General features: G+C 48.1%; 1 protein-coding gene and 1 pseudogene across 3 annotated transcripts in view; one reads left to right on the forward strand and one right to left on the reverse strand.

The window, feature by feature from the left end:
- CTPS2 (CTP synthase 2) overlaps positions 1-10,037 on the reverse strand; it is a 107,977-nt gene extending 97,940 nt beyond the window's left edge. The window contains exons 1-4 of one of the 3 annotated variants that reach the window (XM_075538652.1): positions 9,916-10,037; positions 3,950-4,149; positions 2,743-2,913; positions 1,569-1,669 (exon numbers count right to left, since the gene is read on the reverse strand). In XM_075538652.1, the coding sequence (XP_075394767.1) occupies positions 1,569-1,669; positions 2,743-2,913; positions 3,950-4,112 (435 nt within the window). In that variant the 5' untranslated portion in view covers positions 4,113-4,149; positions 9,916-10,037. The other 2 variants (XM_075538653.1, XM_075538651.1) reach the window with 2 other exon arrangements.
- Positions 10,038-11,018: 981 nt separating this feature from the next.
- Positions 11,019-11,723, forward strand: LOC142433170 (N-alpha-acetyltransferase 10-like; annotated as a pseudogene).
- Positions 11,724-21,323: the final 9,600 nt, after the last annotated feature.

The raw sequence follows: 21,323 nt of genomic DNA on the forward strand, positions 1-21,323 counted from the left end.
GGACAAAGGTAGAACTGCCCCTGTCGGTTTCCAAGACTCTTTATGGGAGTAGAAAGCCTCATCTTTCTCCCGGGGAACAGTTGGTGGTTTCAAACTACTGACCTTGAGGTTGGCGGCCCAATCCGTAACCCACTACATCACCAGAGCTCCAATTCCTCCCCAATCCTAGAGTGCTCCACCTTATCCAGTGGATACACCCTCCCCAGAAGGAAGGTGGCTTCCAGCTATGACAGAAGAGAAGTTAGCGCTCATGTGCCTCCTCCTGTCCCAGTCAACCTTAGCGTAACTTGGAGATACTTTCCCCTCTTAGTTTATCAACTGCAGGCCAACCTCAGAGATATCTGGGTTCAGTGTCAGGCCAGGGCCATAGTGTGGCTACTGAGCATTACAATAAAGCCAGTTCTACTCTGGCCTAAAGGGTCACTAACGAGTCAGAACCAACTCAACAGCATGTCGGACAGTGTAAGATATGACAAAATAACAATTTATCCATTTTCAAGGGTTCGTGAGGGAGGGGGAAGCACGGAGAGAGGGGGAAGATGAGGAGCTGATGCCAGGGGCTTAAATGGAAAGCAAATGTTTTGAGAATGATGAGGGTAACAAATGTACAGACGTGCTTGACACAATGGATATATGTATGGATTGTGATAAGAGTCGTAGGAGCCCCCAAAAATGATTTTTTTAAAAAAATGGAGTTATAATGAACAGATCATACACTTCAACGGTTCAGTCGTGTCGAGAAGGCCTGTGCGATCATCGTTATAATCAACTTTGGGGTTTTCTCCTCTCCTTTTACACATGGATGCTGCTTCCCCAGTGCCTCCCTTCCTCTCCCTCCATGTCCCCAGATCATCACCAATCCCATTACTCGCTTCGTCTTTCTCTCCACCTATGTTTCCCTATACAGATTTTGACTGTGGGTCTGCCACCATTGCAAGTAAGCCCTTTACTAATCTTCACTCATTTAATCTTAAAAGTCTGGAGTTAAATATTACTATTATCATGCCCTCCATTTTGAAAATGAGTCAATAGAGGCATCTGTAAATGAAGTTCCCTCGCCCCAGGCCACAGCTGGGCTCTAAGTCTTGTTCCCACCCACAGCCCCCACCGCTTGGTTCGGCTGGGAAGTCTGCCCCAGGGAAACGAGCAAGGAGACCCACTGCCACGTAAGTCAATAGCATCAGGAGGGACCGGATGCTATTCTGCTCCTGCACGTGGAGCACAAGCAAAAAAGCAGGGAGCAAATGCAAGTTCAAATACTAAGTGCTTTCTCTGATCAGCCAATCGACACTTCTCACCAGTCTGTCTTCTCCACTTGCCAGCTCCGTATCTGTGGCTGGGATCCGGGCCTGCCTGCAAGCTCCCGTGGGCAGGGACTATGCCCCCTCGAGACCCTGACACAAGACGCAGTTGGGGCTGCACTTTGGGTCTCTGCAAAGCCACCCCCAGTGTGTGTGTGTGTGTGTGTGTGTGTGTGTGTGTGTGTGTGTGTGTAATACAGTACCCAGCACCCAGGAGGCCATCAGGACGGATGTCCTGAATGAGTGGAAGATCTGGATCACACTTGCCTCGATGACACAGATCTGGGGCTCTTCCTTGTTCCCGTCCACGGGCACCACAGCTTGCTGCATCACCCACTCCTGGACAGCGTCTGTGATGTGAGGGATCACTGCGGGAAGAGCAAGAAAGACATGTAGGAGACGGTCTCTAGACCACCCACCCCACCGAACAGCCACCGAGCAAAGCCGGCAGGCACTTGGAAGCTGTGCCAGGAGGGTAGCTCACCCCTTCCCTGGAAACTAACCACCACTGTGGGCAACAAATCAGAGCAGGTCCATCTTTGGCGACACCAGGAAACACCGCTCATGCCCCAAGAATTTGTAAGAAGGGCCACATGCTGAGTGGAGGGCTCCCTGCAGAAGAGGCAGGCCAGGAAGGCCATGGTCCCTGCAGGCAGAACATAGAGACCAAGCCCACCTAGTGGAGAAGGGTGGGCCGTACATGCAGCCCAAGAGCTCCTGGCGCCAGAAGAGACCAAAAGGTGGCATTCTCACAGGCCCAGAGGAACTCAGCACAGAGCTCCCAGCTTGACACCCAAAGGACAAAGGTTGGGCCCCAAGAAAGAAGCCAAAGAACATCTGTCACCGGCTCCACCCTCCACCTGCTACTCCCTTAAGACAGAAGAAAGTCACTCCCACGGGTGAAGTTGCAATGAGCCACCGTGTGAGCCCAAGGGAGTGGCCACTGCCAGGCTGTCCTCCACCCGGGTTGGCCCAGCCCTCCTCTCATTATTGGGATGTGGCAGTTATGAGGCAGTAATTGTTCCTCCGCTGAATTTTCCCAAGATCTAAACTGAAGAGGAAACTACAAGAAAGCCCAGCATGACCTATCAGCAGATCTCAGCCAGCCAGCGAGCCTGCTGTGGCGTCTTTGACATGATCTCCATCTGCTTGGCTCCTATGTCTACTTGACAGCTGGTTCCAACTCCCCACAGATTGAAAGGGGCTGGTGCATTATCTCTCTTGCCCCACCACCCTTTCGTGAGGATGGGCCAGACCATTCTATTCTATAGAGGGTCACTAGACCAACTCCATGCACCTAACCAGCACGCCATCGGAGAGAACTACACGAATATACGACTCCGGAGGGTGCTAGGTGGGCTTCTTCTAAGACAAAAGAAAACCCGCTTCAGGGACAGAAGAGGGGGCAGGAGCTCAGTGCTACAACCCTCCCCTTCCATACCTTGTACAGTTTTCCCCAGATAGTCGCCATGTCTCTCTTTATTGATCACATGTTGAAAAATCTTTCCAGTGGTGATATTGTTGTCTCTATAAAGATTAATATCCAGGAACCTTTCATAATTTCCCAAATCTAAATCAACTTCTCCGCCATCATTTAAGACAAACACTTCACCTAGAATAAATAGAAAATGTAAAACTGAGTGCATGAAAAAATATTGCTGTGTTGTGTTTTGTTGTCTATATTTTTCTTATCTTTCAGTATATATTCTCTGTTGTTTTGTAAGATGTCTTTGTTATCATTTTGTTGTGCTACCTATTTTTGTGATGTTGTGTTATCTGTATTTTCTGTTCTGTTACCCATATTTGTGTAATGCTTTACGGTATATTTTTGTTAATTATATTTTTAGGTTATCTTTTCTTATGCATTCTCTGTCATCTTGTATATGTTGGTGTGTATGTTTTGCTACCTCTCTTTTTGTGATGCTTTGTTGTCTGTATTTTTGTTATATATTTTTGGTGATATTTTGTTATATATTTTGGTCATGTTATGCTTTGTTATCTATTTTGTGTTATACTTTGTTATCTATTTTTGTGATTTTTAACTGTAGTTTTATAATAGGTTATTATGTTTGCTGTCTTATCTATATTTTGTCATAGCTTATTACATATTTTTGTTATGTTGTATTATGTACATTCGTGCTCTGTTATATTGTCTTATCTTTGTTTTTTCTGATTTTCTAACCTAAATATTTTGTTGCAATATATATTTTTATTATGTTTCATCAAGTATTTCTGTACAATTTGTTATCTATATTGCTTGTCATGTTTTGATATATATTTTGTGATGTTTGTTTTTTATGTAAAATATTTGTATTGCGCTGTTTGTTACCGAAATTTTTGTTATACATATTTTCCCGTTATATTTCATACCTTACTTTTTTGTTATGCTTTATTACCCATACTTTTCCCCTCCCTCCCTTATTACCCATATTTTTACCACAATTTAAAAAAAGGTTAAGAACCCATTCTCAAAAGGTACCACATAAATTATCTTCTCCCCCAGATTCCCAAAGGTGTTGACTAGTGTAGAGTGTCATCAGTCATTTGCTCGATGACCATGAAAGCACTCACCTATCTACAGGCACTCTGTCCTAAAGAAACTTCCCCCAAAAGCAAAACAGAACATCAATGTACCCTTCACGGCCTACCGTGCTCAGGAGAAAACGTGCCAGCATCGATGTTAATGTAAGGATCGATTTTGATGGCAGTAACACGGAGTCCACATGACTTGAGAATGGTCCCAATACTGCTGGCAATGATCCCTCTCCCAATGCCTGAGATGACCCCACCAGTGACCAGGATGTACTTCATTGGCAAGGAACTGGCTGGGCGCCAAACACCCAGATAGCTGAAAGGCAAGGGAAGTTTAAGAGCAACATTTCTTCAAACTAGGAGATCCGGTGAGGCTATTGGGTACGCGTTGGACTGCTTATCCCAAGAAGAGTCACTTCACAGGAGAAAGACCAGGCTTTCCACGCCTGTAAAGAGTTCCAGTCTGGGAAACTCACAGGTACAATTCTAACCTGTCCTGTAGGGTCGGCAGCGATTCCATGGCAGTGAGTTTGGTTTGGGTTTTTTCAGAGGCTGAATGTGGGTGGTTTTAGTCACTATTATAACTATAATTATTATTAGAGTAATGTTAGCTTTTAGTAATGCTGGTGGCGTAGTGGTTACACACTGGACTGCAATCCACCTGGCTGGCAGTTCAAATCCACCAGCAGACTGGGCTTTCTACCCTCATTAACAGTTACAGTTTGGAAACCTAAGGCAAAAGTTCTAACCTGTCCTGTAGGGTCACTATAAGTCAACATCAACTCTGTGGCAGTGGGCGGGAGAGGAAAGCAGAGTTTTTCACTAGAAACAAAATACTTGCGACTCCAGACACAGCCTCCTCTGGGCTCTGCATCTTGTCAATAGATAGAAGGGAATACTTTCGACAAGCCAAGAGGTTGGCTTTTTCGCCCTGGTTCTCCACTTAACTCCAACAATGTGGGGCAGCCGTCATCATCTGTATCCACATTTAATGCAGGAAGGTCCGGGCAGGCGGATCTGTTCCAGCTTGGCTTACCCTTTTGAAGTCTGTCTCTTCACCTGTACCATGGAGTGCAAAAGACCAGCCTCGCGGGAGGTTGTAAGGACTAGGAATCACAACCAAAGAAGACCACGGCCCTCCAGGCGCTTCTGACTCCCTGCTGCCCTAGAACACAGAGTAGAACTGCTCCTGACCCAGAGGGTTTCTAAGACGGTCATGTTCACAGAAGCCAACTGCCTCATCTTTCTCTCGTGGAGCAGCTGGTGGGTTCAAACTGCCAACCTTTGGGTTAGCAGGCTCAGCTGTAACCACTGTGCCCCCGGGGCTCCTTCAGCAATGGATCAGGCCGGGGTGAGTGAACCCCGGCTAACTGACCACGTCTGGCCCACTATATGTTTTTGTATGGTCTCTGATCTAAGAAAGTGTTCTACTTTTTTTCTTCTTCTTTGGACTGTGAAGTGACGGGAGATGGACAGAGCCGACCGTCAGCTTTACAGTAATGTCCACATACATTGGGTTTTCATCCCCTCAAAGCACCGGCACTTAGTCCAGTGCTGCCAGCCTGGGTTTCCCACCTCCCTAAGGCTCTCCTAAGGCTCCTGAACTTTGTCCTTCGGCTAATGATCTCGACTGAGTGATGATTCTAAGGTATGTGTGCCTCCCCAGTGGGATTGTCCCCCTTAGAGACTTGTCTATTGTGGGTGGGGGAAGCTCTGGCACCATAGTGGTTACCAGGTGGGCTGCTAACCACCAGGTCAGCAGTTCGAAACTCCTAGCTGCTCTGTGGGAGAAAGATGGGGCTTTCTACTCCCATAAAGAGTTACAATCTCAGAAACTCCCTAGGTCAGTTCTACCCTGTCCTATGGGGTCACCATGAGTCGGCATCGACTCCATGGCAGTGAGCTTGAAGATTGTGTGAAGTTGAGTTTGGTTCTAGACCTGAAAGGTGACAAAGGGACATAGTCTCAGAGTTCCCACCTATCTCTATCTGACCAGTCAGCCAGATCTCTTTCATGATCTTGCGTTCTGCTCCACAGTTTCCTCCCACTTTCTCCAGGGCCATAGAATGGGATCTTTTCCAGAGCAGTTGGTAGTGATTGCCAGTCATGTTTCCATGTTTTTACATGTTTACGTGTTTGAAGGTACATCTTATTAAATAATTGTATTGGGGCTCATACAACTCTTATCACAATCCATACATACATCAATTGAGAAAAGCATCCTTATACATTCGTTGCCCTCATCAATCTCAAAATTCGCTGAAGATACATCTTTATGGGAGTAGAAAGTCACATCGTTCTCCTTCACAGGGGCTGGTGGTTTCAAACTGCGGACCTTGCATTTAGCAGTCCAACCAGTAACCTAACCCACTGTGCCACCTGAGCTCCACAGAGGCACAGAAAGTCACTCTCGGACAGGGTAGAGCTACCCTGTGAGTTTCCAGAATCTGTAACTTTTTACACCTTTAACTATGAACATCATGAAGGAGCCCTGGTGGCGCTGTAGAGTAAGCATTAGACTGCTAACCTGCAAGGTCCCTCATGCAAACTCATCAGTTGGTCCATGGGAGAAGTTGTTCACGTCAAGATTTGCAGCCTCAGAAACCCTATGTCAGGTCGCTATGAGTTGGAATTGACTCTCTGACTGGGGCTTGATTTTGGGGGTCTGGAGTATGAACATCATGATGACTAGTGATGACCCTGGGCAAATTCTTCAGCTTTCCTCTCCCTCTGTGTTCTAGACCTCCTCAAGTTGCTCTGAGATTTCCAAAACAGGCATGTGGGCTAAATAAAGCAGTTACCATTGTTTTCAGAGCAATCTACTCATTTAGTCAATTTGAGAAAATGTTTCCTGAACATCTATGAGAACTAAAGGCCCCCGGGATTGGAAACAGTTTGCTCTCTGCTACTAACCAAAAGGGTGGTGGAAGAAAGGCCTGGCCATCTGCTTCCATACACACCACAGCCAAGAAAACCCTATGGAGTAGGATTTTATTAGTGCCTGGCATGTTCCCAGGGGCTGGGTGGGAATGCAAAAAAAAAACAGCCCCAAACATAATCCAGACCTCATGGACGTGGCATTTCTCATGGGATTAAAGGGAAAGGGATGACTGCTCTAATTGTATCTTAATCTGGGACTACCACACTGTTAAAATGAAAATGACTTCTCCTTGCCCAAAATTAGCAAAATCAAAAACAGGGCAAGAAAATGGTAGTACAGTCACATGAAGTCACGGTGTGCAACCGTCCAAAAATCTAAGCATTTTTCATTTTTAAAAATCATGATAGATGCAACAAAGCCCACATGGAAAGAAGCACACCAGCCTGTGTGATCACAAGATATCAAAGGGATCAGGTATCAGGCATCAAAGAACAAAAAATCATATCATTGTGAATGCAGGGGAGAGCAGAGTGGGAACCCAAAGCAACTGGACATCCCCTTACAGAAGAGGCGTGGGGAGGAGATGAGCCAGTCAGGGTGCAGTGTAGCAACGATGAAACACACAACTTTCCTCTAGTTCTTAAATGTTTCCTCCCCGCCCCCACACACACACTATCATGATCCCAATTCTACCTTACAAATCCAGATAGACCAGAGGATGTACACTGGTACAGATGGAACTGAAAACACAGGGAATCCAGGACAGATTATCCCTTCAGGACCAGTGGTGAGAGTGGCAATACTGGGAGGGTAGAGGGAGAGTGGGGTAGAAAGGGGGAACCGATTACAAGGATCTACATGTGACCTCCTCCCTGGGGGACGTACAACAGCAAAGTGGGTAAAGGGAGACGTCTGACAGTGCAAGATATGACAAAATAATAATTTATACATTATCCAGAGTTCATGAGAGGGGGGGAGTGGGGAGGGGGGGGAAATGAGGAGCTGATGCCAGGGGCTTAAGTGGAGAGCAAATGTTTTGAGAATGATGAGGGCAACGAATGTACAAATTTACTTGACACAATGGATGGATGTATGGATTGTGATAAGAGTTTATGAGTCCCCAATAAAATTATTTTTTTTAAATCATGCTATAAAATTGACTATAGTATCACCACTATCTTGGCTATGTTTAACTACGGCTGGTTGAAAAGACACCAAGGTGTTCAGTTTTGATGTATTTAGGTGGGTGGGTTGTAGGCAAGGATTTATTTCTTCTTCACACACACCAGATGTCACTTCGTGACAAACCAGCCTAGCCCTTCGACCTCTATCCACGCTTCCCCATGTGAGTTTTTGACACTGACTTTTTAAGGAAGTAGAAAGGCTCGACTCTCTTTCGGAGCAACTGGTGGTTTCAAACTGCTGACCTTGTGGATAGCAGCGGGGATGTGTAACCCCTACACTGCCAGCAAGCCAGTGAGTGTGAAACAAAGTTTAAAACGTGCCCAGAGAAGCCTGGCTGTGTTAGCTCACCGCCTTGCAAAATGAGGGTAATTTCCCTTGCAAAGGCAGAAGCTTCTCTCGCTGGCTTTACTAACAGTGAGCATTGCCAGTTGTTTATAAAACCGGCACGAGTAGAGCCAATAAAAACGCATGTGCTGCATGTGGGATTTGCAATCTCCAAGGAGTCACACATTAAGCTGCCAAGAAACAGGTCAATCTCATTTTAATATTGTCAACTCTTTAACCCAATGTGTTCTAAATCATCTTAGCTTGTCATGAAAAACTCATTCATGAGATGTTGGACCTTCTTTCGTATCAAGTCTTTGGACAGGCCACGCTCCCAGAGCGCCCAGGTCACAGGTGGCATGGTGACCACAATGGCTAGCGCAGACCAAGAGCAGCTATACCCAAACTCCCCACCATGGAGTAGATGACTACTCATAGCGACCCTGTGAGACAGGGGAGAACTGCCTCTAGGCGTTCCCGAGGCTGTAATTCTGCGTGGGAGTTGAAAGTTTCCTCTTTCTCCCACGAAGAGGATGGTGGGTCCAACAGTTAGGAGCCCCATGCATCGCCACATGAACACTATGCCACCAGGGCTCCTATATGTGCCCTGGGACACCAAGAAACGCCTTCCAGGCGATAGCCACTTTAAAAAGTACTTTTGGTCAAATACAAAAGGGTACCTAGGGAACAATTCCGTTTTCATGAAGGTCTAGAGCAGGCCAAATCACAGCTATGACAGAAATCACAATTGTGGGTGGGGCTGAGCAAGGGGTGGACTGCGAAGGGGCGCCAGGGAACCTTCTGGGCGAATGGAAATATTCCATGTCCCCGCTGGGGAAGCGAGACACACGGCGATCGAATTTGTTGGGCCTCATTGGTCTGCCCACTGAAAATGGGTGCATTTTACTGCCGACAAATTAGACATCCGTTCTGAAAGCATCAAGCCCCCCATCATGGTGGCAGTGAGGCAGCTGGGCGCGGTGCCTGAGAGCCGGGACTGTGGTAGCCACAGCACCTCTGGCCCAGGGGAGGGGAGGGCCCTAAGTGCGGGGGGGGGGGGGGGAAGACTTCCGCTAGCTTGACCGCGGGCCGCCCGAGCCCCCACCCCCACCCCAGAGCCTGCTCAGCGGAAGGGGCCGGGCTCAAGGAGCCCACGGGCTGGTCCCGCCGACTCCAGGGACGCGCGGGCTGCAGGCCAGGGCTGGGACTCTGCCTCTGGGCAGGAGCAGGCGCCATCGAAATGGGGGACAAAGGCGCCGCTGGCGAGCCAGGGCTCCGGGCGCGGAGCGCTTAGAGAGCCCGGGGGTGGGGGGAGGGGGGGTACCGCGGAGCAGGCCCGGAAGGGGAGTTACCTGCGCGGTGGCGGCGAAGCCGGGCTGGTGGCGGGTGGCAACGGCGGGCTCTGCCCCGCGGCCTGCCTGGGCTCACCTGTGGGGCCTGGCGATGGGGGTGGCCGCCGCTAGGGGTGTCCGGAGTCCCCGCCGCCTGCGCGGGCTCTGCCCCCGCCCCCAGCCACCCGCCCCCGCGCCCCGCCGCGGGCCCCGCTGACTCACGCTGGCCGCCTAGGGCTGCGACACCGGCGTCTGAACCCCGCTGGACACCCCGCGCTCAGCGAGCTTCCGCCGCCCCGAGGCTCCCTCCACCCCAGCGCCCAACTCTGTGAGCCCCAGCAGCCTCCCGTCCAGGGCTCACCAGTGTGATGAGCCATGCTCCGTCACAAACGTTTGAGGATCTCCCCCCCCCCCTCCCCACTACGTGCCAGAAACTGCCCGCGCCCTCGGGAGAGGGAGGGAGAATCCACGGGATTCAGCCTCTGGGGGACTCAGAATCCTTGGGGAGAGGAACTAGCGGTGCCCTCCTGCCAGACTCCATAGAATGAGGAGGGTGGGAGTTAGGGGGAGGAGGCGTCTCAGGGGGCTTGGACGGCTGGGTCGCCTGATGTTACTAAGAGGGCATGCGCAGATAGTACAAACTCTAAGTTTGGCCCTACCAGTTACTGAGCTTCTGCTAGGTTCCCACTGTCCATCCTGACTCACAGAGACCCTATAGAACAGAATAGCACTGTCCCTGTGGGTTTCTTTACAGGAGCAAACAGCGTCATCTTTCTCCCTCGGAGTTGCTGGTGGTTTCCAACTAATGAGTTTAACTAGTAGCCCAAGAGCCCACACACCCCAGCAACCAAGTCCATGCCCAAACATGGAGTGACCCTTTGTGTGTCTGAATAACTCTGGGCTGCTTCTAGACTTCAGAGTTCACTTGAATCACCCACCTTGTGATTTAGCGACCCACCAGCTTGCTTACCCGCCAGTACCACCAGGTCTCCACTGTCCACGCTACACCTTCCCCAAACCAAAAACAGTAACAGCTTTCGACCTCAGAGAAACTAAAGTGCATGTTCTCAGGACTACCTTCAGGAAGTCAAAAGTCTGGTGTAAAGAGAACTCGAGGCAGAGTTGTGTATCTCAATGTAAAAACCCAAACTCGCGCCCAGTGAGTGGATTCCAGCTCATAGCGACCCCATAGGACAGAAGAACTGACCCGGTGGGTTTCCAAGACTAGTTAGAGTCTAACTCTTTATGGCAATAAAAAGCCTCATCTTTCTCCTGCTGAGCGCTGGTGGTTTTGAAATGCTGTCCTTGCAGTTAGCACCTGTGCGCATCACCCACTACACCACAGTGCTGCCTACCTTAATGTAACTAAAAATTAAAAAAACCTCAGGCCCTTGGGGCCCAAGACAACATCCCCTCCCCCATCCCCACCCCACCCCGCCGCCATCATGAACATCCACAACGCGAATGCGCGCTCGTGGGCACGCGCATGCGCGCTCCCGGAGGCCCGAGGCTACGATAACCATGCAGCACTGCAACCTGCAGTGCCTCCAGGAGAACTACCAGATGAAGCCGGATTTCTCCCACCGCCTCTCCTGGCCCCAGGTTTCTGACATCTTGAAGGATGACAATGGGGAGATTGTGGGCTCCCTGCTGGCCAGAATGGAGGAGGAGCCAGATGACGGTGCCGCTTGCACACAGAACCTCGCTGGCTGTGAAGCACTAGCACCTTCGCCTTGGCCTGGCTCAGACCCTGATGGACCAGGCATGCCAAGCTAGGATGAAGAACTTCAACATCATATATGAGGACGTCTCTCTGCATGTCATGAAGAGTAACAGAGCAGCCCTGCACCTCCACTCCAAGCCCCCCAACTTTGAGATCAGTGAAGTGGAACCCAAGTACAACGCAGGTGGACCTGCGCCATGAAGCGGGACCTCACCCAGATGGCTGACCAGCTGAGGTGGCAGCAGCTGGAGCTGAAGGAGAAGGGCAGGCCTACTGTGCTGGGACCCATCAAGAACAAGGGCAACTCACTGCTGAGTGCAGACAAGCTCTCCCGGGAGGGGAGCAATGGGGCTAGCACGGCTCTCAGTGAGGTCAGCAAGACTACAGAAATCACTGATGTCAAGGACAGCTCAGAGACCCAGACATCGCCTCCTGGAGCCTGGTAAGGCCTGATCCCCACCAGGCTGTAGCCCCGCCTCGCTCTACCCTCTAGTCCCTGGCAGGGGTGCAGGGGGGACTGGAGACTCATTACCATCAAATTGATAACCTGATAAGACAGGGTGTGGCAGTTACATAATCTGTTGTCATTTTGAGATTATTAAGAGTGAAGTGGTGGAGTATAGCCAGTCAATCAGGTCGCAGCTTGATGACTTCTTTTGGAGGTGCTTAGGAGTTAAATAGCTCACTGGAGGCAGGACACACACTCACTCCTGTTGAGAAGACTCATAGAATTACGCGAGAGCCCTGGAGCTGAAGGAACCACATGGAGACTCCTGCCAGCATTGAGATGCTTCCACTGCCACTGGATCCACAAGACTTTCCACCGACTAACCTGTGTTCTTCATACGTTCAACATCATTGCAAGTGTTGCATGAGTCTGAAGAGGAATTTGCAGACTGGTAGCAGACATATGGGCTAATATCAGACTTATGGACTTGATCTGGACTGGGATGTTTTCTTAATGTACAATTACTTTTTTTTTTAAATCCTTTTATTAGGGACTCGTACAGCTCCTATTACAATCCATACATACATCAATTGTGTAAAGCACATTGGTACATTCGTAGCCCTCATCATTCTCAAAACATGTGCTCTCCACCCAAGCCCCTGGCATCTGGTCCTCATTTTTCCCCTCCCTCCCCACTCCCTACTCCCTCATGAAACCTTGATAATTTATAAGTTATTATTTTGTCATATCTTGCTCTGTCCCACATACGTCTCCCTTCCCCCACTTTTCTATTGCATGTCCCCCAGGGAGGAGGTCACATGTAGATTGATCCTTTCCAACCCACCCTCCCTATGCCCTCCCAGTATCGCCACTCACACCACTGGTACTGAGGGGATCATCACCCTGGCTTCCCTGTGTTCCGAGTTCCTATCTGTACCGGTGTACATCCTCTGGTCTAGTCACACTTGCAAGGGAGGATTCGCTTCATGACAATGGTTGCGGGCGGGGAGGAAGCATTTAGGAACTAGAGGAAAGTTGTATTTTTCACCATTGCTACATCACACTCTGCCTGTCTCATCTCCTCCCCTAGACCCCTCTGTAAGGGGATCTCCAGTGGCCTACAAATGAGCTTTGGGTCTCCACTCTGCACTCCCCCGCTCATTTACTATGGTAAGATTTTTGTTCTGATGATGCCTGATACCTGATCCCTCCAACACCTCGTGATCGCACAGGCTGGTACGCTTCTTCCATGTGGGCTTTGTTGCTTCTGAGGTAGATGGCCACTTGTTTACCTTCAAGCCTTTAAGACCCCTGGCGCTATATCTTTTGATAGCCGGGCACCATCAGCTTTCTTCACCACATTTGCTTATGCACCCATTTGTCTTCAGCGATCATATCATGGAGAGGACCATGCCATGTAATGATTTTTTGTTATTTGATGCCTGATAACTGATCCCTTCAGCACCTTGTGGTCACACGGGCTGGTGTGCTTCTTCCATGTGGGCTTTATTGCTTCTGAGCCACATGGCCGCTTGTTTACCTTCAAACCTTTAAGACCCCAGATGCTATCTCTTTTGATAGCCTGGCACCATTAGCTTTCTTCACCACATTTAGTTGTTCACCCCCTTTGTCTTCAGCAGTTGTGTCAGGAAGGTGAGCATCATACAATGCCAATTGAATAGAAGAAAGTATTCTTGCATTGAGGGAGTACTTGCGTGGAGGCCCAATATCCTTCTGTTACCTTACTACTAAATCTATAAATATATGCAGCTGGATCTATTTCCCCATCCTCATATATAAACATATTTGCATATGTAAATGTCTTTATCTAGACCTCTATAAATGCCTTTTGCCTCCCAGTTCTTTCCTCTGTTTCCTTTGACTTTCCTCCTGTCCCACTATCATGCTCAGTCCCCACCAGGGTTTCAGCAATTCCTCTTAGTTATATTACCCTTGATCATGCCCAACCAGGCCTCCCACACCCACCGATTTGGATCGCTTGTTGTTCCCTTGTCCCTGGGTTTATTAAACTCCCGGTCCCGTTGTTTTCTCCTCCAATTGTTCATCCAGCCTATCTTATTTAGACAGAGCTGCGGAGATAATAACATGCACAAAAACAAGACAGAGCTCTTTCCTAGACACATATGAGTGTCTATGAATTTGTTTCCCTAGTCTATCCAGACTAACACACTGGGTAAAACTGCACCTGTTGGTGTTTGTAACTCTTTATAAAAGTAGAAAGCCAAAAAAAAAAAAAGTAGAAAGCCTGGTTCTTTCTCCTGAGATCTTAATGTAAAGAAAACAAAAATTCTCACAAGTAGGTAACATCATGACAACTGGAACAAAGTGAAGTTGTCAAGGATTTCATCTCACTTGAATCCATAATCAATGTTAATGTGTTTTGAGAATGATGAGGGCAATGAATGTACAAATGTGCTTTACACAATTGATGTATGTATGGATTGTGATAAGAGTTGGATGAGCCCCTAATAAAACTATTTTAAAAAATCAATGCTCATGGAAGCAGCAGTCAGGAAATCAAAGGACATGTCACAGTGGGCAAATCTGCTGCACAAGAAAGACTTCTTTAAAGTGTGGAAGAGCAAGGAGGTCACTTTGAGGACTCAAGTGTGCCTGACCCAAGCCATGGTATTCTCCGTGGCCTCATAGGCATGTGAAAGTTGGGCGTGGCATAAGGAAGACTAAAGAATTGATGCTGGTGAAGAAGATTGACAGTCCCATGGACTGCCAAAAGAACAATCAAATCTGTTTTGGAAGAAGTACAACCAGAATGCTCCTTGAAAGCAAGGATGGGGAGACTTCATAGCACATAATTTGGACATGTTATCAGGGGTTAGCTTGGTAAGTAAGAGGGGCACTGAAAAAGAGGAAGATCCTCAACGAGATGTATTGTCACGGTGGCTGCATCAATGGGCTCAAACATCAGAGCAATTGGGGGAAGGGCCTAAGACTGGGCAGTGTCTTGTTCTGGGGTACATAAGGTCACTATGAATCAGAACCGGCTTGACGGCATGTAACAGCAATAATTTTTACCAAGCCAAGAGGGTGGCCCAATCCAATTGGGCCAGGGAGGAGCACTCCTATTTTGAACCTAGGAATCCAAAGGGAGAGAGATTTCCCTCCACTCCTGGTCATTGAGCATGTTGGTTTGGAGTTCAGGAGACCGGCCTAGGTAAAGGTCACAGGCTGAGAGGAGTAGGTAGTGGAAACCAGGAGGGTGTTGAACTTAGGCAAGCAAGCAGAGAGGGAAAGGGAAGAGGGCTGGGGCTGACCAACAGAAGGTAAGGGGTATTTGTTTAAAACCACTGGCCAGTAAGGCCACTGCTCTGAATTTGTCCTTTCTCTGGCCTTGCTTCCCAATGATCGCACAGGCCGATGCGGCCCATCACTGGTCCTCAAAGGTAACCCCCTCACCTGGCAGGAAAAACAGCAAAGCTGATCCAAGCAAGAGCCATTGCAAGCAAGGAGGGAAAGAAGTGGGTGGGGTGGGAGTGAACAGGACACTTCGGATGTCATGGTGAGGGAGCAATGGGTGGCTTTCTGACTGGGAACTCTTTCAGCCGTGCAGTGGGGTCAGAAGCAGCCGTAGAGCCGTGGTAGACTGAGCCAATTTTGAGTGTGTTTATGGGCTGAAGGGAAGGAGGGGAAGAGTGAAGATGCAGTTGAAGACAAGCAGGGTGCACATGGATGGAACTGGCTTTCTGCCAATGGAGCAACCGTCTCTTGCTTTGAGTGTGAAGGGAAAGAGATGGCTGTTGTGAGGGCCCATACAATCGCTCCTGACTCACGAGGACCCTCGACCCCAGAACAAACCCCTGCCCGCCTGGCATCATCCCCACATTCATTTGCTTACTGCCATCATTTTACAAGTAGAGACCAAACACCACTTGTGCGGTAGGGTCGATTCCCAGTCATGAAAGGACCCCCTGTGTACGGAGATAGCTCGGAGCTCTGTATGGGATTCAATAGCCGTGGGCCTCAGTAGACTTTCAGTCTTGAGGTCAGACAGGGTAGAAATGCAGATAATGTGTGAGGGCAGGAGTGAGCCTCGCAAGGAGTTCAGCCCAGGAGGCTTCTGTTTTTTTCTGTAAGACAGGAGGCGGGGCTGAAAAATAAACAGAAATCACAGCCACTTACCTCAGTGGAGGCCGGCTGCGGCTTGACCTTGGCCCCGCCACTGTCTCTACCAGAGTCGGACCATTTGGAGCCTGTAGGGCGGCTTGGTCTCAACACAGCCACAGTTTTCCACCACCCACCTCAGGGCAGGGACTAGACCCTTGCATCTCCTCTCTGTACCCCCCTCCCCCTCAGTCTTGGAGGGCTGCACAGGTGTCTTTTCTCAACACAGCCACAGCTTGCCTCTGCTGCCTGGCAACAGAGACTAAAACCCTTGCAGTTCCACTGGCGGGGATCAGACTCATTCAGCTACATTGTTGCTTTGTTTCCATCTCTTCACTATATCCACTCCTCCCCTGACCCCACAGGCTCATCGAGCTTGCTTTTTAACTTTTTTTCTCCTCTTTGCCTCTTTCTTTTTTTTTTTTTTAATTTTAACAATTTATTGGGGCTCATACAATTCTTTTCACAGTTCATATATATACATACATCAATTGTATAAAGCACATCTGTACAGTCTTTGCCCTAATCATTTTTTTCTCTTTTCTTCTTTTACATTTTATTAGGGACTCATACAACTCTTACCACAATCCATACATATACATACATCAATTGTATAAAGCACATCCATACATTCCCTGCCCCAATCATTCTCAAGGCATTTGCTCTCCACTTAAGCCCCTTGCATCAGGTCCTCTTTTTTTCCCCTCCTCCCTCCCCCTTCCCCCCTCCCTCATATGCCCTTGGTAATTTATACATCGTTGTTTTGTCATATCTTGCCCTATCCGGAGTCTCCCTTCCCCCCTTCTCTGCTGTCCCTCTCCCAGGGAAGAGGTCACATGTGGATCCTTGTAATCAGTTCCCCCTTTCCAACCCACTAACCCTCCACTCTCCCAGCATCTTCCCTCACACCCTTGGTCCTGAAGGTATCATCCACCCTGGATTCCCTGTACCTCCAACCCTCATATGCATCAGTGTACAGCCTCTGTCCTATCCAGCCCTGCAAGGTAGAATTCGGATCATGGTAGTTGGGGGGAGGAAGCATCCAGGATCCGGGGGAAAGCTGTGTTCTTCATCGATACTACCTCACACCCTAATTAACCCATCTCCTCTCCTAAACCCCTCTATGAGGGGATCTCCATTGGTCGACACTTGGGCCTTGGGTCTCCACTCTGCACTTCCCCCTTCATTTAATATGATATATATATACATATATATACATACATATATACATATACACATATATACACATACATACACACACTTATATCTTTTTTTTTTGCATGATGCCTTATACCTGGTCCCTTGGGCACCTCGTGATCGCACTGGCCGGTGTGCTTCTTCCATGTGGGCTTATTTGCTTCTGAGCTAGATGGCCGCTTGTTCACCTTCAAGCCTTTAAGACCCCAGACACTATCTCTTTTGATAGCCGGGCACCATCAGCTTTCTTCACCACATTTGCTTATGCACCCATTTGTCTTCAGCGATCCTATCATGGAGGTGTGCAGTCAATGATATGATTTTTTGTTCTTTGATGCCTGGTAACTGATCCCTTTGGGACCACTCGCTCACTCAGGCTGATGTGTTCTTCCATGTGGACTTTGTTGCTTCTGAGCTAGATGGCCGCTTGTTTATCTTCAAGCCTTTAAGACCCCAGTCACTATCTCTTTTGATAGCCGGGCACCATCAGCTTTCTTCACCACATTTACTTGTTCACCCACTTTGGCTCCAGCCGTTGTGTCGGGAGAGTGAGCATCATAGAGTTCCAATTTAATAAAAGAAGGTATTCATGCATTGAGGGAGTGTTTGAGTAGAGGCCCAAGGTCCTTCCGCCACCTTAATACTTGACCTATAAATAAAGACACATAGATCTATTTCCCCATCCTCCTATATATATTTGCATGTACATGTCTTTGTCTAGACCTCCATGAATGCCCTTTGACTCCTAGCTCTTTCCTCCATCTCCCTTGACTTTCCTCCTGCCCTACTACCATGCTTCATCGCCACCTGGGCTAGAGTATACCTCTTCTCTAAGCAACCTTACCCTTGATCATTTCCCAGCAGGCCTGCCACTCCCACTTCTCTACCATTTGGGGTCCCATGTTTTTCCCTTGTCCCTGGGTTTGTTAACACCACTTCCTTACCCCCCCATCCCCCCACCCCAAGTCCCCCCAAAACTCTTTGCCTCTTTCTTGGTCTCACACCCTACTGCTAACCTCCAGACCAATCCCCTTAGCCTAGGGCATTTACACCTGTTCCACACCCAGCGAGGTGAGCTCCACCCTGGGTAGCTAGCCCGAGGTTGGAAAAGGCCCTAAGGACCTCCACCAGGGGATACTCTGCTCAACTTCTTTTTTTTTCTTTTTTTTAAACGTTTTATTAGGGACTCAAACAACTCTTATCACAATCCATACATACATCAATTGTGTAAAGCACATCTGTACATTCATTGCCCTCAATATTTTCAAAGCATTTGCTCTCCACTTAAACCCTTTGCATCAGGTCCTCTTTTTACCCCCTCCCTCCCCGCTCCCTCCTCCCTCATGAGCACTTGATAATTTATAAATTATGATTTTGTCATATCTTTCCCTGTCCAACATCTCCTCTCACCCCCTTTTCTGTTGACCACCCCCAGGGCGAAGGTCAACATGTAGGTCCTTGTAATCAGTTCCCTCTTTCCAACCCCCTCTCCCTCTATCCTCCCAGTATAGCCACTCACACCCCTGGTCCTGAAGGTATCATCTGCCCTGGATTCCCTGTGCTTCCAGCTCCTATCTGTACTAGTGTATATCCTCTGGTATATCCAGACTTGCGAGATAGAATTCGGATCATGATAGTGTGGGGGGTGGGAGGAAGCATTTAGGAACTAGAGGAAAGCTGTATTCTTCATCGGTGCTACATCGCACCCTAACTGACTCATCTCCTCCCCTAGACCTCTCTGCAAGGGGCTCTCCAGTGGCAGATAAATGGGCTTTGGGTCTCCACTGTGTGCCTGGGGGCATAAGGTAGCTCGGGCAACACTCCTCAACGCTCCAAAATGCTGCAGGAACCTCTGTTCAACCTCCACAACACCAAAGAAGTCAACCCTTCTGGGTCACTCCCCTGAGAGGGAAGCCACAGGAGGATAAAGTGATAGGTTAATTCCATAGTGAAATAAGCTACAGGTAATTTAAAGAAACACTCCTTCAAGTCTCCCAGAGACAGTGCTCTTCGACTCCCTGGAAAATGGCACCTGGCTCCTCTAAAACAGCACAATGCAAACAGCCATCAGCCACAACTACCTCAACAACCAAAAAAAAAAACAAAAAACGGGAGAAACAAAACGCAATGCCAGAAGATGTCCTGAACATAATGACATGCATAAAGGAAGCAGACATTGAGTTGCCACAAAAAGAAATTTTCAGAATGCTACTTGGAGTCATAGAGGATATGAGGGAACCAATACAGAAAAGGGATGAAATGATAAAAGAGATAAAAGCCATACATCAAAGAGAAATACAGGAGCTTAGGGAGAAGATAACAAAAACCAATAGCAGACTCACGGACCTCGAGAAGCAACTGGAGGAATCAGAGAACCACATCAGTGACTTGGAGGACAGCCAAGCAGACTTTAACAAATGCGAACAAAAATCTAATAAGATCACCAGAGAAGCTGAAGAAAACTTAAGTTCTATGTCTGATGCTAAGAAGCAGAACAACATTAGAATTATTGGCTTACCAGAGGAAGACACAACAAAGAAGTCATCTGCAACAATAGTGAGAGAATTCTTGAAGGAAAGCTTCCCCAGCTTAGTGAATGAAAACCAGGCAGCCATTCAGTAAGCTGAAAGAACACCAGCTACACTGAATCCCAAGAAGTCACCAAGGCATCTAATAGTTAAATTATCCAACTTTGAGGAAAAGGAGAAAATCATGTGAGCAGCTAGGGAAAAACAAGCAATCACATATAAAGGTTCTCCAGTAAGAATATGCTCAGAACTATCCGCAGAAACTATGAAGAAGAGGAAAGAGTGGAGTAAGTTATTCAAAAAATTGAAGGAAAACAATGCAAACCCGAGAATAGTCTACACAGCCAAATTATCGATCAAGATAGATGGAGAAGTAAGAGTCTTCCAAGACAAGAAAAAAACTCGAAGAATACGTTAGAAGAAACCCAGCCCTACAAAAGATCCTTGCCGACCCAGTATGGGCAGAAGAACAACACTCATCAAGCATGAATAAGAGATCACCACATAGAACAGCCTCACCCAGAGGGCAAAAAAGAGAAAACATACCTCAAGATAGCATTGACTTAAATATAGAAAGATTTGAAAGGCTGCTTAGGTAAGCTTGAAGAAAAAAAAAAAGACAAATGGGGCATAGGGTAAAAGCTATGGTATACAAATATTCCTGGGGTGAGGACCAGGTAATATGGCAGGGCCCAGACAAAATACAGGGATACACATGGTAGACAACTAAAAAGGAGGTGGGGAAAGGAAAAAAATAATAATAAGAAAAAAGAAAAGGGTAGCGGGGGCACAGGGCACCCACCCACCCAAGGGGAGGGTATTGTTTGTGTCTCCACAGGCAAAGAGAGACCAGATTTCAATCCGATACTCCAAGATGTGAATGCAACATGCTGGTGTGGAGTAGGGAACCAGTGGAGAGATCTGGGGGGCCGGTCCCAACCCCAACTACTAAGGGGACATCTGCCCTTCCCCTCATAAGAATGTATTTCAAAGGATGGCACTGAATCTACAGCTCTGGAAAAGGGACATATCTGATTGGAGTGCATGGGAGCAGATGAAGGGGGAGGAGGAGAGAGTGGAGCACATCATGGCCCACCAGGCCAGGAGTTCAATGTTCCCAATTGGAACAGCCAGTCGACTAGAGGACCCCATAATGAGACATGACATCCCTCACTGACCCATAGCCCTACAGGCGACAACACTGGAGACACAGTGAGGGAATTGCACCCGATCGGATCCTGCCACACCGAAGCAAAACATTAAGGGGGTGAAACAGAACAGCAAGGGAATGGAGCGGCGAGGTCCCCAGGGAATGCTGAAGGTAGACTTTGGGGCCAGGGCGTGGTGCCCCAACAGACTGGACTGGAAAACACTCCTAACGGCCAACAAATAATCTTTGAACTAACTACAAGCTTTTTTTTCTTGTTGTGTTTTGTTTTTGTCATTGGTTTGTTATTGTTTTGTTGTATTTTGTTGCTTGGTTGTGCTCTTTCTTGTTTTTGTGCATGTTATTATCTCCGCAGCTCTGTCTAACGATTGGAGGAGAAAACAGTGGGACCGAGAGTTCCGTGGGGACATTGGAGACGGGGAGGTGGGGGGAAAGGTAGTGGTGCTAATAAACCCAGGGACAAGGGAACAACAAGGGATCCAAATCGGTGGTGAGGAGGGTGTGGGAGGCCTGGTTGGGCATGATCAAGGGTAATATAACTAAGAGGAATTGCTGAAACCCTGGT

The sequence above is a fragment of the Tenrec ecaudatus genome, chromosome X (assembly GCF_050624435.1).
Source record: "Tenrec ecaudatus isolate mTenEca1 chromosome X, mTenEca1.hap1, whole genome shotgun sequence".
NCBI classification, from domain to species: domain Eukaryota; kingdom Metazoa; phylum Chordata; class Mammalia; order Afrosoricida; family Tenrecidae; genus Tenrec; species Tenrec ecaudatus.